Here is a 14824-nt window from a genome sequence, read left to right as displayed (position 1 = left end):
TCATGGTTTTCAGATAGACCAATAATTTTCAAATGATCTCTCCTGGATCTATTTTCCAGGTCAGCAGTTTTCCCAAGAAGATATTTCACATTGCCCTCTATTTTTTTATTCATTTGAATTTGCTTTATTGTGTCTTGCTTTCTCATAAAGTCACTAGCTTCCATTTGTTCAATCCTAATTTTAAGACAATAATTTTCATCAGAGGCTAGCTATGAAGGTTCAGAACCCGAAAGCTGCTACAGGAAGATGCAGAAACAAAGAGAGAGTCAAAGCTGGGATCAGAAGGGCATTCTTTGCTGATGGCAAAGAAGGCAATTTTATTGAGGGTATATGTGTTACTTATATACTAGAGGGCTATGTCAACAATACTGCATTTGTGGCAATTCTAGGACAATGGTGCTTGCTCAAGTGGGTCAGAGGTTTGGGAAAACAGGATGTATAAGGAGTAGGAATGTAAAAATAACAAAGAGGAAGGTGCATGTTTGTGCAAGCCTTGCTTAAGTACAAAGGTTGAGGGGCCCTTAAGGGGTTTTGCAAGCCTTGCTTAAACAGCATCCTCAAGGGTCCCTGACAATCAGAGAGCTTTTGTATTTCCTTTTCCATTTGGTTTTTCAAGCTATTGACTTTTTTTCATGACTTTCCTGCATCATTTCTCTTTCCATTTTTTCCTCTACCTCTCTAACTTTATCTTCAAAGTCCTTTTTGAGCACCTCTATGGCCTGAGACTAATTCATTTTTTCTCTTGGAAGCTTTAAATGTAGGGGCCCTGATGTTGCTATCCTCTTCTGAGGGTGCACCTCGATTTTCCTTATCACTAAAGAAGCTTTCTATGGTTTGCAACTTTCTCTGCCTGCTCATCTTGCCCATCTTTACTTGATTTTTAACTCCTTCTTAGTGTGGGGTCCTGTTTCCAGATTATACTGCCCCAAGCTTCAGGGGGTCCCAGGTGTTATGATTTAATGAGGGGAAGTTTCTTCACTTGCCTGGCCTTTTCTCTGGTCTGTATATAAACCCAGGTCAACTTGCTAATTAACCAGGCAGCAAAACTTTGTGTGCTGTTGGTTGTCAGCTCCAACGAGCCTGCACCCCTCCCCCACCTGAGCCACCACTGCTCAAGGTTTCTTCCTGGTTCCCCACTGGGGTAGGACATCCAAATCCCCCCTTAGCTCCTGCATATACCCCTGTAGACTCCTCCCTGGCCAGCCGTTTAGCCTTCTCACCAGACTGTGAGCTTAGTTCCAGAAGATGGGTGCACTACAGCTGATTTGGAGGCTCAGGGATAAGTTTCTCCAGTGCAGCCTGCCTGGGGCTGGATCTGTGTTGGTGCAATTGCAGGACTGAACTCCACTTCCAGCCCAGCTCCCCCTCCTGCCAAACCTCCAAGCTGTCTTTGGCTGGAAAATAATCTCAGTCATCTTTTTGTGGGTTCTGCTACTCCAGGAGTTGTTTTCTAGCTGTGTTTGGAGTTTTTTTGGAGTAATTGTGTCAGGAAGTCTGAGCATTTACTGCCTTTTCTCTGCCATCTTGTCTCTGCCCCCTCACAAGTGGCCTTTTTGAATTATACCATATATTAGTACTTGGCCTTCAGTCTCCTTTTCTCTCCCAAATCACTTTCTATTAATTTTGTAAATAACTTGTATTTAGGGGCAGCTAGGTGGTGCAGTGGACAAAGCACTGACCCTGGATTCAGGAGTACCTGAGTTCAAATCCAGCCTCAGACACTTGACACTTACTAGCTGTGTGACCCTGGGCAAGTCACTTAACCCTCATTGCCCAACCCAAAATAAAAAACAAAAAAACCCTTGTATTTACTTATCTGTGTACTATGTACTCTCCTTCTCCCTGCCCCTCAAACAAAATTCCTTAAGGGCAGGCATTATTTTGCTTTTATCTTTGTATCTATAGTATTTGGCACATAGTAAGTATTTAACAAATGCTTATTGAATTAAGGTATGTCTCTTTTTTTGTTTCTAAAAATATTTTTTATATTAAAAGTTATCATTGTCAAAATGATCAGATCATCATCATCATCATCATCATCATCAAGCAAGTATTAAGTGTCTACTTTGTGCCAGGGACTGTACTAAGCATTTTACAAATATCTCTTTTGAACCTCACAACCACCCTTAGAGGTAAGGTGCTTCCCTCATTTTTGTAGTTGAGGAAACTGAAACAGAGGTTAAATGACTTGTCTAGGGTCACAGAACTAGTGAGTGTCTGAGGCTGTTTTGGAACTCGGGTCTACCTGACAACTGGCCCAGTGCTCTACCCACTGAGCTACCCGATCTGGCCAAATTACTCTTGTGTGGGCCTTTGCTTATCCTAAACCCTCTGCCTTGATGGCTTCCCCAGTTCCCTTCTCTCCCTGCTTTGTCATTTCTTCATTTTGAAATTCTTTTGCGAGGCAGGTCTCATCAACTGGAAGTGTTTTCTCTCCCTTCCAATTTCTCATAGCATTTGTTTTTAAAATAATAATAAAAATTTTTATTTAAAATTTTGAGTTCCAAATTCCATCCCTCCTCACCTCCTCTCCCTCCTCCCTGAGACTGTAAGCAATAAGATACAGGTTATACATGTGAAACGTTACCATATTAGTCATTTTGTATAAGAAAACTTGAATAAAAGGAAAAAATGAAAGTGAAAAATAGTGTGCTTCAGTCTGTGTTGAATCAATATCAGTTCTTTCTTTGGAGGTGGATAGTATGCTTCATCATTAGTCCTTTGGGATGGTCTTGGATCATTAAGTTGCTGAGAATAGTTAAGTCATTCACAGTTCTTCATCAAACAATATTGCTGTGTCTTGTGCACAGTGTTCTCTTGGTTCTGCTCACTTCACTATACATCAGTTCATACAAGTCTTTCCAGGCCTTTCTGAAATCATCCTACTTGTCATTTCTTATAGCACAATAATATTCCATCTTCATCATATACCACAGCTTGTTTAGCCATTCCCCAATTGATGGGCATTCCTTTGATTTCCAATTCTTAGCCACCACTAAAAGAGCTGCTATAAATATTTTTTTTTACAAATAAGTCTTTTTCTCTTTTTTGGGATGTCTTTGGGATATAAACCTAGCAGTAGTATTGCTGGATCAAAGGGTATGCATAGTTCTATAGCCCTTTGGGCATACTTCCAAACTGTTCTCCAGAATGGTTGAATCCATTCAAGATATGTCTATCTACATACATCCCCTTCTCTAGGTTGCTCTGGGTTTCTGAGTTTCCAGCCCAGGTAAGCATTGCTGTGGAGATGAGAGACTCAAGTAGATGCTGTCCCAGAGTTCACCAGTGTAGAGACATCTTTTTGAACATGACTTTGTGGGACTTTTTTTTAGAGGATTGTGGAAAAAAGCCAGAAGGACGGATTTCATACTCCATCTTGTGCCACATAGGCAGGTCCAGTATTGCATCATTTCTGGATGCTCAGTTCCATGTCCCTTCTTTCTGAGACTTGGGTAGACTGCTGTTGCTGGACAGAATGGTCAGAACCATGAGGTACCAGGGAGCCTGTCGAGAGCAGAGTGTCAGTTACCAAGACAATACAAGCCCCATGTGGGGCAAGGGAGCAGCTAGCTCCCTGAGTGCCAAACTCTTCTGAGTCCTACCTCTCTTCTCCCAAGGAAAAATTAAAGTGATGTAAGCTGCTTTTGAGTCTGGAGCTAGCAGCATGAGTTGCTGGTTTCTTGCCATTCAATTAACTGTCCACCCCCATCCCACCCCCACTGCTCACTGTCCCTTCATTGCCATAATTTTATTACCGTTTATAGACAAAACATTTATTAAACACTTTCCATGTGCCAGACACTGTGTTAAGCACTGGGAATATGAACAGAAGTAGCCTCTGCTCTTGAGGAGTTCTCATTCTAATGGTAGAAGGCAACAGACAAAGGGGAGCTGGAAAGGAAAAGGAGGACTTGCAGAACTAGACGATAATAGGGATGGTCTGGAAGTAACATGGAAGACTGGTTGCAGGCAGGATAAGGTCACCCGTCTGAGCCCAGCGTCCAGAGATGGGAGTCCAAAGTTCTGGTAGAAAGGAGATGAAGATGATGTGCAGATTTTGGGCAACATGTTGTGAAGATGGAAAGGAAGTGGCCTAGTTTCCAGGCATGATAAGGCTAATTTGGTTATTGTCTGGTCATGTCTGACCGTTTGTGACCCCATTTGGGGTTTTCTTGGCAAAGATACTGGAGTGGTTTGTTTTAGCTCATTTTACAGATGAGGAAATTGAGGCAAACAGGGTTAAGTGACTTGCCCAGTGTCACACAGGTAGTAAGTGTCAAGTGTCTGAGGCTAGATTTGAACTGAGTAAAGATGAATCTTCCTGACTCCAGGCCTGGTACTCTATCTACTGCACCACCTAGCTGCCCAATAAAGCTAAAAGAAAATCCGAGTGGCTGCAAAATCCTTGTGTAATGTGATTGATGCTCCTGACATATGTTAGGGGATTAATATTAAGGACAGATATTAAGGAAGAGATTTGGACCTCTGTAGAGGTAATGGGAGATACATCCCTCACTGCAGAGGTGTGAGGGGAAGAGGAGCAGATAATGATGCTGTTTGGAAATTCTAAACACCATGGAGGAATATTGAAATCATACCCTTAAGACGTTTCCATAAACAGAATAGTAATAAATTACACAATCTTAAACCTAACAGAGATAGTAAGCCCTTCAGGCAAAAGGTAAGCCAGCCCCCCAAAAAAGGGTGATCATCTACCTGCCCATCACTCACCACACATAAAAACCTAAGCTAGTACCCTCAGGAGCCCAAATGGAAAAGAACCTGAAGCCTCCTAGACTGAAGTGGTCCATGCTGTAGCCAGTAGCACCCTGGCTGGCATGCCCCTGATGACCTCATTTCCTTTCCCCAGGTGCTATTCTGGGGAGATGAAGATGGGAATGCAGATAAGAAGAGAAGAATGTGGTAGACCAAGAAGGGATCCTTCCCCAGAGCTACCTGGACTTTCCCTCAGACTGCCCCATTTTGTTGGACAGAGACCTGATGGAGGCCTGCCTTTCTGTTGGCACTGCTGTGTATGCCACTACACTCACTATGTAATATTGACTGGGCCAGATGAGGCCATGGTGGCAGATACCCTAGATCAGATGGTGGCCCTTAAGAGGGATAGAGAATGAGAAATCAACCGTGCTCATTCAAATATTGGGGGAATACAGTGGGTGGAAGAAACATCTGGATTCCAGGCTAAGCTATTGGACTCCCCACCTGGGTATTCTGGTGATCCCCATTTATTGAGTCACTTGCAAGTCTATTTCTTTCAAGTGAGGCTCCCTGAATAACATAAAGCACGCTGTCCGGCAGTCTCTTCCATCAGGCCCTTATGACCCTTCAAGGCTCATGCTTCTGGAGGTCTCTGTCCATAATAAACAGGCTGAGTAGAGCCTTTGGCAGGGACCTAGAGGTGGCCCAAATATGCAATCGTTAGGGTTTCTGGAGTTCTGAGCTCCCTAGAACATCCACTCACTACACCACCCTTGCAAAGCAGCTGTCTGTCTGGTGTTGGGCCCTAGTTTCTATTGAACAATGGTGGAGGCTCATATGATCGCTCTTTGTCCAGAGTTTTCCATTTTGGAATGGGTGATGCAAGATGAACAAGAAGCGCATGTGGCTTTTATAGCTAAATGGACAGGGCACATGACGCATCACAATTGTCTAGGTCCCTCTGGTGTGCAAACCCTTCACAAACAAGTGTTGACTAGGCCTGAGACTGAAGCTTCCAGCCCATACCACACCCTAGACCCCTGCCTCCTCTACTGACTCAGGGGGCCCCCACCTATAAGGACCTGGCTCCTGGGAACCACCATCTTTCCTGGGTGACTATGGCTCCATTCATTACAAGAGAGAAGTATACACAAGTGGGTTTCAGTGGTATGACAATTTGGGATACCCTAGGGAATTAGGGTTCTGGCTAGTTGTTCCAGTGGGCTGCATACTAAGCTGTGTAGCTGCTATGTGAATCTTGGGGCAGAGAAGATCTTGAATTCCTGAGAGGTAACCATGGGTTTTGGCCATGTGGTTTGGGGTCTGAAAAGCACGAGGCTGGATGATCAAAGGCTCTCCCCTTTGGGATCACAACCAATGAAGGAATTTTGCTAATGCCTCCCACTGCATAGTTATTTATGGGTCCTGTCAGCACCTGTCACACATCATATGCTAAACTACTAGGTTGGCGCTATTAAAGAACAGAAGTGGAGTTGTGCCAATTGGGACCTTGGGGTGGTGATGCCATGTTGTCCTAGGCACAAGACCATCTGATCCCCCTAAGGACAAAGGAGCTAGCTACCCCTGCCCAATTGGGCCCTTGTGCCAGTCAAAGCATCCATCTAACCCAGGTGGTCCTTAACTTGTCCCTGCCTGGCAAAATGGCACTCTCCCATCTCAGGGCAAGAGACTCGCAGCATAGTACATCTGACTTCTCAGGTTGTTTCTAACCTCCCAGTGACAAAGGAATACCAGAAGAGAAAAGGCTCTCTGGTCCAGTGGTTTCTAAGATCCCAATATCCAGGAAGGCTGACCTGATAACAACATACTCTTTTTGGACATAGTTCTAGTAAACCCTCTTTGGCCCTTATTCCTTCTCAAGGTTCTTGCCTCCTCCAAGGGCTCTACATACCCTGGTTTGGTCCTATTATTGGAAGATGTCTTGATTTCTAATAGCATGGGAGAGTTAAAACTATGGCTAGTTGTTTACAACTCTTCCTTTTCTTTTCTTTTCTTTTCTTTTCTTTTTTTTTTTTTTGCAGGGCAATGAGGGTTAAGTGACTTACCCAGGGTAGTGTCTGAGGCCAGATTTGAACTCAGGTCCTCCTGAAGCCAGAGCCAGTGCTTTATTCACTATGCCACCTAGCTGCCCTCCAGTGACTTTCTACTCCAGAAGACTGCCCACTCCATTTGGGACCATTTTTTTCTTTACACAAGACCAACATCTGTCTCTCTGGAACTTTCACCTGCCCTTGTTCTTCCCAAATATCACTATATCATGTGCAGAAATGAGGGTAAAATGAAAGCCTAGGCTAACAGATATTTTAGAAAGGACTTTAAAGATCTATCTGCCTTAATTCAACAAGAACATATCAGGAACTTGTGATATAGACAGAGCACTCTGCTAGGTGCTGGGGGAATACATAAAGTTTTATTTAACCTAAGATTAGTTCCTACCCTCATGGAGTTCATAATGTAACATCTTAGGATAACCATGCAGACAATTGTTATGATGATGTTCATTACATTTATTGAGTGCCCTTTCTTTAATAAGTATACAGTACTTACAAAAAGAGGCTTACCTGAGGTAGATAAGTTTCCTTAGCTCCTTTCTCTTTTTATAGAATAAGGATTTAAATTCACTATTACATTAACAATAGACCCAGCCACCAACAGGTGATAATCTGTAGTTGATTAATGAATGGGTCATAGAGAAACTCAGACTAATCTTTCCCATGAAGCAATATTTCATTCCTAGACTTACAGAATCTCAGAGTTAGAAGAGATATTAGAAGCCATTTAGACCAACCCTCTCTTGAAATATGCAACTCCTCATAACTTGCATACTTCAGTTCTATTCTTTTTTTGAAATGTGAACAACTGGGCAGCTAGATGGCGCAGTGGATAGAGCACCAGCCCTGGAGTCAGGAGTACCTGAGTTCAAATCTGGCCTCAGACACTTAACACTTACCAGCAGTGTGACCCTGGGCAAGTCACTTAACCCCAATTGCCTCACCAAAAATTAAATTAAATTAAATTTAAAAATGAAATGAGAACAACTTCAATTTGAAAAGTTTATATAATTTTATTACTTTGGGTCACACAGTTTATGTACAAAGAAGAGTATTTTTTATATTATACCAGAACTATAATAAAACTACCTAATGCAGTCACAATTAGAGATTATCTGATTTAAATAATATTTTCAATGCAAAACAAATCTTTTAAACCAACTGAAATTTATTATTTTAGGGTAAACATCAAGTTACTTTTATCTCTGTCTTATAACCACAATAAATAGAGCCCTCAGCAGGCAGGAATGGCCTTAGCGATTTCAAATATTTCCCAGAGCTGAATTAATCACTTAAAACTTGCATATTATTTAGTTTAGATTATGGTGGCTTGGTTAACCAAGTTAAAATGAACATTTTCAAACTTATGAGGAGTTTCTGTACAATGGGAAACCATTTATTCATAGAACTCAGTTAAATCATTTTATTGACAAAACCTTACAATGAAAATTATTATTCTATCAAGCTTCAATTTGAGCAACAGTAAAACCAATGAACTTAAACTTAAACTTAAACTTAGTTACTTAAACCGAGAATGAGATGATTAAAAAATACATAAATTATTTTGGTGAAAAAAGAACCCTCAGATTTCTTGTGGTGGCTCTTCAAGATCAGCAGCAGGCTCACTTGAAGGCTGAGTCATCTCTGAAGATTGCTCATTTTTACTTTCAGGAGGTGGAGGTAGAGGTAGAGGTGGAGGTGGAGGAAAAAATCCATCTCTTGGAGGAGGATATGGAGGAAAGGACCTGGGTGGATAAACACTTCTCACTGTTTAAAGAGATTGGTAGAAAATCTGTTTTAGCTTTAAATATCTCCACTGCATCATAAATGAGAATCGCAACACTAATTTATAGCATCCCCAATACATATCTGTTACACGGACCACAAGCTCTAAGTCTCTCTGACACCAGAATAATTACATTTTGCTTACATGCCTTACACATGGCAGGATCGCTGTTTGTCACTGAATTGGACTGACTGAACAAATGATTTTCTGAAGAAATGAAACTTATAATTATATCTTATACACAATTATAAAGGCGCATCCATAATTTTAGATCCAACTACAGTTCTTCCCTAAGCATTAATCTAATATTTTGACACATAGACTAGTAAGGGATAGAAAGACTTAAACAGATAAAACTGAGTCAAAATTTGTTTTGCAAAAAAGAATTTTTTTCATGTGGCTGTCAATCACAAAAGGAATCCAGTCTCTGTCATGTGCTTCACTTAGATCAGAGAGTCCCTTTCCTGGTCTTGTATCACCCCTAAACAATCTTCAATTATCTTAATTACTATTAAGAAATTCTCCAAACAAAACTGACCTTACTTACTAACACATTGGAATTGTGATTATTTTGCACAAATCTAAAGTCATGGATGGCAATGTCAGGGAGAATATATGAAGTAACTTCATAGTATTTTTTTTTTGAGGCAATTGGGATTAAATTATTTGCCCAGGGTCACACAGCTAGTAAGTTTTTGAACTCAGGTCCTCCTGACTCCAGGGCTGGTGCCACCTAGCTGTCACCACTTAGTAGGATTTTAAAAAATATTCTTTATTTAAGTCAAGCCCACTAAACATGCATGTCCCGCTAGGCTTTGTCCTGGGCCTTTCCCTCTTCTCTTTCTACAATATCTCACTTGGTGAACTTATTAGCTTCCATGTTTGTAAAGGTCATTTCTATGTCACTGATTCCCAGATTTCTATATCCACCACTAATCTCTACTGGACATCTCAAATCCAACATATCCAAAATGGAAGTCATTACTTTTCTCCTCCAAACCTATACTTGTTCCAAAGTTCCCTTTTTCTGCTGAGGCTACTACCATCCTCCCAGTCACCCAGGCATACACACCTCTATTCAATAAAAACTCCCAAGGCTCCCTATTATCTCCAGGATCAAAGACAAAGTCTTCTGAAGGAAGACCGGGCCCCAATTACTTTTTAGTCCTTATCTCCCAACCCTGTCCATGACTAATGCTAGACTTCCTTGCCTAAACCTCCTAGCTTCTCTGGCTTCCTTCTACAGGAGGCCCGTCTTGGTCCCACTCAGTATCTTCTGAGATTAGCTTCTAATTACATATGGTTATATACACATTATTATTTGCAAATTTTCTATCCCATTAGAATGTGAGGAACAAAGATTGTTGTGTTTAGCCTTTTTGTTGTATTCTAGCATTTAGTACAATGTCTGGCACATAAGTGCTTAATAAATTTTTGTTAACTGGCTGATAAAAGTACTTCAATGAAATGTAGCAAATTATTTAGTCCAAAACATGACCCAACAAACCTTCAAGTTTGGTCTTAAAAACAACCCCAATTGCCTCAACAAAATTAAAAAACAAAAACAACAACAACCTGTAAATCATTCTCATTAAACAATGCATTTTAAATGCCAAAATACAAGTTATATTTATTTTCTACAGTTGCCAAAATAATCATTGTCTCTTGGGTAAGCAATCCAGTAAAATACTTGTTTCAAACCAAGAGTACGGTAAAAACAAATGGGGGGCAGCTAGGTGGCGCAGTGGATAGAACACCGGCCCTGGAGTCAGGAGTACCTGAGTTCAAATCCAGCTTCAGACACTTAACACTTACTAGCTGTGTGACCCTGGGCAAGTCACTTAATCCCAATTGCCTCACTAAAAAAAAAAAAACCAAATGATCAATTAATCAATTTGGCATTGATTAAGCACTGGCATACAAATACAAAGAAGGAAACAATCACTACCTTCAAGGACTTTATATTCTAACAGGGAGTCAACAAAATAAATATAAAGAATAAAAACAAATAATTAAACTACAAGTATACACAAATCCCAGCATTAAAGTGGTTAGTTTTCCAAATTCAAGAGGAAATACTTAAGTTCAAAATCAATACCAAAGTAACAAAAATTCTAACCATTTTAACAAATATGTGCTGAACATTGAAAAAATGGATACATGCTTTCCTCTCCAAAACCAACATAAGTTAAAAAAAAAATTACATACTTGATAACTGAGGATGGGGTGGGCCAGGGAAATTCCTTGCTGGAAAGTATCCCCTGGGAGGTCCATACATAATTCCTGGAAGAGGAGATATAACAGGAGGTCCTCTTCTCATTTTTGACCCTCTTGGATCCACTGGCAACAAAGGAGGTGGTGGAACAAAGCCTGGGCCAGCTACTTCACTTTGAGGTACGAGAGATGGGTCAGGCATATTTAAATTCTGTTAATAATGACAAATGACAAACAACTACAGTGACAGAAAAAGTAATTTTTTTCATAAATCTCAGGTCTAGAAGGGACCTTACTAAGTTTACCTCTTCTTTTTCCTTGCCCTTCTATAAGCCACAGGTCTTCAAAATGGGGCTGTGGCATGACCCCAAGGGGGATGTTGAAGACTTTTGAAGACTCTTCCCCCTCCCATCAGTGGCCTTCAAAGTGACTGCTTGAGTATGGGCCCTTCAGGAAAGTTAAAATCTAATTTGATCCAGCCACCAGTAGCAGATGCCAAAGTAATTCCTCCTCCTCCCTCCCTTCATGGGAGTGGATTTTGAGTTTTGGGACAGTGGTAGTGAGTAATTTCTTGTACCTCTTTTTAATGAAAAGAATAAGCAGCACAGGATGAGCAGGTTATGTTTTGTTTATGATTACATTAACTTTGCCTCAGAGACTCACCCCTCTTCTGAAGTTCTCTATTTCCCAGACATAACCATCCTTCTGGTCTCCCGGGTTCTCAACCTCCTCCTTGCCCTCAAATTCTCACCCAATTCTTTTCCATGTTACTAGTGACCTCTTAATTGCCAAATCTGATAGCTTTCCCCCAGTCATTCTTCTTGACCTCACTTTAGCATTTTATACTTTAGACTACCCTTTCCTCCTGGATATTTATTCTCTTCTCTCTGGGTACTCACTCACTTTTCTCTCCTGATTCTCCTTCTGCTGGTCTGATTGTTCCTTCTCAATCTCCTTTGCAGGATCATAATCCATATCATATCTCTTAACTGTGTGTGTAGCCCAGAGTTCTGTTCAGTGCCCTCTTTTCTCCATACATTCTCACTTGGTGACTTCCATCAGTTTTAATGGGTTAAATTATCAACTCCTGGGTAACTCCCAGATCTATATATACCCTTAATCTTTTTCCTCAATTTTAGTACCAAATTACTACCTGCCTACTGGGTATTTTGAAACTTGATGTTCCACCCTGTTCCCAAGCTCCCAATTTCTGAGGAGGGCACCGCCATCCTTCTAGTTATCTAGGTTTGCAGCCTTAGCATCAACACTAGGTCCTTACTTTCTCTTGCCTCACATATCCAATCAATTGCCAAATCTTGTTTCTACCTTCACACCATATCTCACACATGTTTAGGTGTCTCTTCTCACACAGGCAAAACCGAAGTTCAGGCCCTTATCATCTCTGACCTGGATCAGAGCGATAGTCTCTTACTTTGTTTCCACACTTCAAGTCTCATCCCTCTCCAATCCATCCTCAATAGCTACACCAAAATGATTTTCCTAAAGTACATGTCTACGCATGTCACTCTGACTCTATAAATTCTAGAATCAGTATTATTCCATCTTTACCTTGTCCTGTAAAAATTTCTCTGTGTAAGTTTTATAATACATGTAATTATTAGTACAGTAGAAAATGCATATAATTTATAAATATACTCAATTTTAAGGTGAATGTTCAAAATTTTGTTTTCTGATAAGGGTGCACGATTAAAAAAAAAAAAGAAGACAGTTTGGGAAGCAAGGCTCTAAGACATCTCAGGCAGATGTCTGTATTATTCTAGAATATCCCTGAGAATATTTCACAACTTCTCCTGAGAACACACTGTGTAGCTCTTTCTTGGCTTTCATGCATACTTCATTAACTAAACAGAAAATAGCTCTAGTCCACAGTGATATATTACTGAAAAAGAGAACATATAATTACAATGCAAGAACATCAAGAAGCAACTCTAAAAAACATTCTTTTGGGGTGAGTATACAGGGAAACTGCAAGGTTTTTATGGCTTCATTTCTAACACGACCAAAACCAAGATTACCAATTTTTAAAATAATACATTTAAATAACAGCATTAGCAAACAATAATATATTTATTATAATGGATGTTATAATATTAAATACTAAAAATAACTCAAATAAACAATATTACAATTATATTATATGTAATATAGACTATTAACAATAATAAATTTAAAACATATATCCAAAGAAAAATCAAAAGCAAGTTTAAGTTCACTTAACTAATAACATAGCCCAAATCTATAAGTAGACAATTCCTAAGACAACACAGAAGATAATTATTAGTAGGAGGTGCATTATAAATTCTTCCAAACAGAAGTAGCTTTTAGAAGATTATTAAGATGCTGGATTTTAGGATAAAATTATGTTTTCAGTACTTACGCCAAAATCATCTTTGGTATCATTCCTGTTGGATTCCATTTCATCTAGACATAGTTAGACAATGATAAACACATTACACCTTTTAATCATTATTTTCATATTTATCTCTAAAGGATAAATTCTCAAAATGTAATTGTTTTGTTTTGTTTTTGATGAGGCAATTGGGGTTAAGTGATTTGCCCAGGGTCACACAACTAGTAAGTGTTAAGTGTCTGAGGCCAGATTTGCACTCAGGTACTCCTGACTCCAGGGCCGGTGCTCAATCCACTGAGCCACCTAGCTGCCCCTCAAAATGTAATTTTATTCTCCTATTGCCCATCTCTGTATATGCCACATTGGTAGTAGCACACATTTTGTTATGAAATGGAGAACTTTCAAGGTCACTATGGAAAAAAATTCCCCCTACATTTCCCAAAGAAACAATAAAAAAAACTCTAGCTACATGTAGTGGGGTGATTCTTCATCTCCAGGCAATCCTGCTACTGAAGAGTCAAGGAAAGATCTATAACTTTGATGGGCAAATTTTCTTACCTCTCAAACCTTCCTTCCTCCTACACTGTACCACAGATTAGCAACTGAGAATGTGGAAATTCTTGCTGAAAAAAAAAAATCTATCTAATGGATATAATCCCAGTGGCTCAAGAGCTCTTTCTGACATCCCCTGTATTTCAAGGCTGAATTCAAAGATCACTTTTAAAAGCATTATGAATCATCCAATTATAACTGGCATTTTCACTTGAAACTATGTAGAAACTGTGCTGGCAGTAAAGTATGAAGTCACTTATACCTAAAATGATAGATAACCATGTAAGTCAGCATAGTAAGTCTACAGCTTAATGAGAGTTCTATTCGTAAGAATGAGATCATGCTCATTAATACTTGCTAATAAACTATTTCTTTTATTCATACTTCCATGGTATGAATTCTAATTCCTATGGAGACCTCACTGTGCCTACCCCAGCATATTTGTGGACAAACTGAAGAAAGAAATGATTACAAGAGCAAAAGTAGCAGCAGGGAAGGGCACTAGTGGGTTGGCCATGGTAGCCCCTGAAAAGAAGAAATGGGCAAAATGGCTAAGATGCAGTTTCCTGTTGTAGAGATGGCAGCATTTGAAATCCAAGATCCTTGTCTGATGACCAAGGTGTGTACATATACTACTGGAGGACGTGCACTGTACTAACCTTGACATTTCTGTTATAAATGAAACTGGAAGATATAAAGGAAGTTACAACTAGAAACCATGAAGGAAAGACAGCTTATAGATTCTCATTGGAGAGTCTGGTAAAAGAATTGGCAGAATTGGGGGCAGCTAGGTGGCGCAGTGGATAAAGCACCAGCCCTGGATTCAGGAGTACTTGAGTTCAAATCTGGCCTGCAGGAGGTAAGTAAATTTAAGAATTTGATGTGCTCTTCCAATTAAATAGATACTTTGCTATTTGGTAATTTCAGTGTAAAGGTGGGTATAGGAAAGGGTGGCAAAAGTATGTGGGAAACGGATTCATGAATAGAAGAGAGGTCAAATACTTATGGTTATACAGAAGCTTATGTAACTTCCCCATATTGTCCTCATATTTGCAGAATGAGTCCCCTGATGGTAGCTGCTCCCTTAAAATTCAATAAGGGTACTCT

At 40.0% G+C, this 14824-nt stretch overlaps 1 protein-coding gene across 13 annotated transcripts in view; it reads right to left on the bottom strand.

The window, feature by feature from the left end:
- Positions 1 to 7944: 7944 nt before the first annotated feature.
- Positions 7945 to 14824, bottom strand: part of MIA2 (MIA SH3 domain ER export factor 2) — a 119302-nt gene continuing 112422 nt past the window's right edge. For 12 of the 13 annotated variants that reach the window (XM_043988254.1, XM_043988258.1, XM_043988256.1 and 9 more), the window contains 3 exons: positions 13193 to 13236; positions 10789 to 11005; positions 7945 to 8561 (listed from right to left, as the gene is read on the bottom strand). In XM_043988254.1, coding sequence (XP_043844189.1) covers positions 8377 to 8561; positions 10789 to 11005; positions 13193 to 13236 — 446 coding nt within the window. In that variant the 3' untranslated portion in view covers positions 7945 to 8376. The remainder of the gene's footprint in view (positions 8562 to 10788; positions 11006 to 13192; positions 13237 to 14824) is intronic. The other variant, XM_043988261.1, reaches the window with a different exon arrangement.

This window comes from Dromiciops gliroides, chromosome 2 (genome assembly GCF_019393635.1).
Source record: "Dromiciops gliroides isolate mDroGli1 chromosome 2, mDroGli1.pri, whole genome shotgun sequence".
NCBI lineage: Eukaryota > Metazoa > Chordata > Mammalia > Microbiotheria > Microbiotheriidae > Dromiciops > Dromiciops gliroides.
This window is presented reverse-complemented; position numbering and strand designations above follow the sequence as displayed.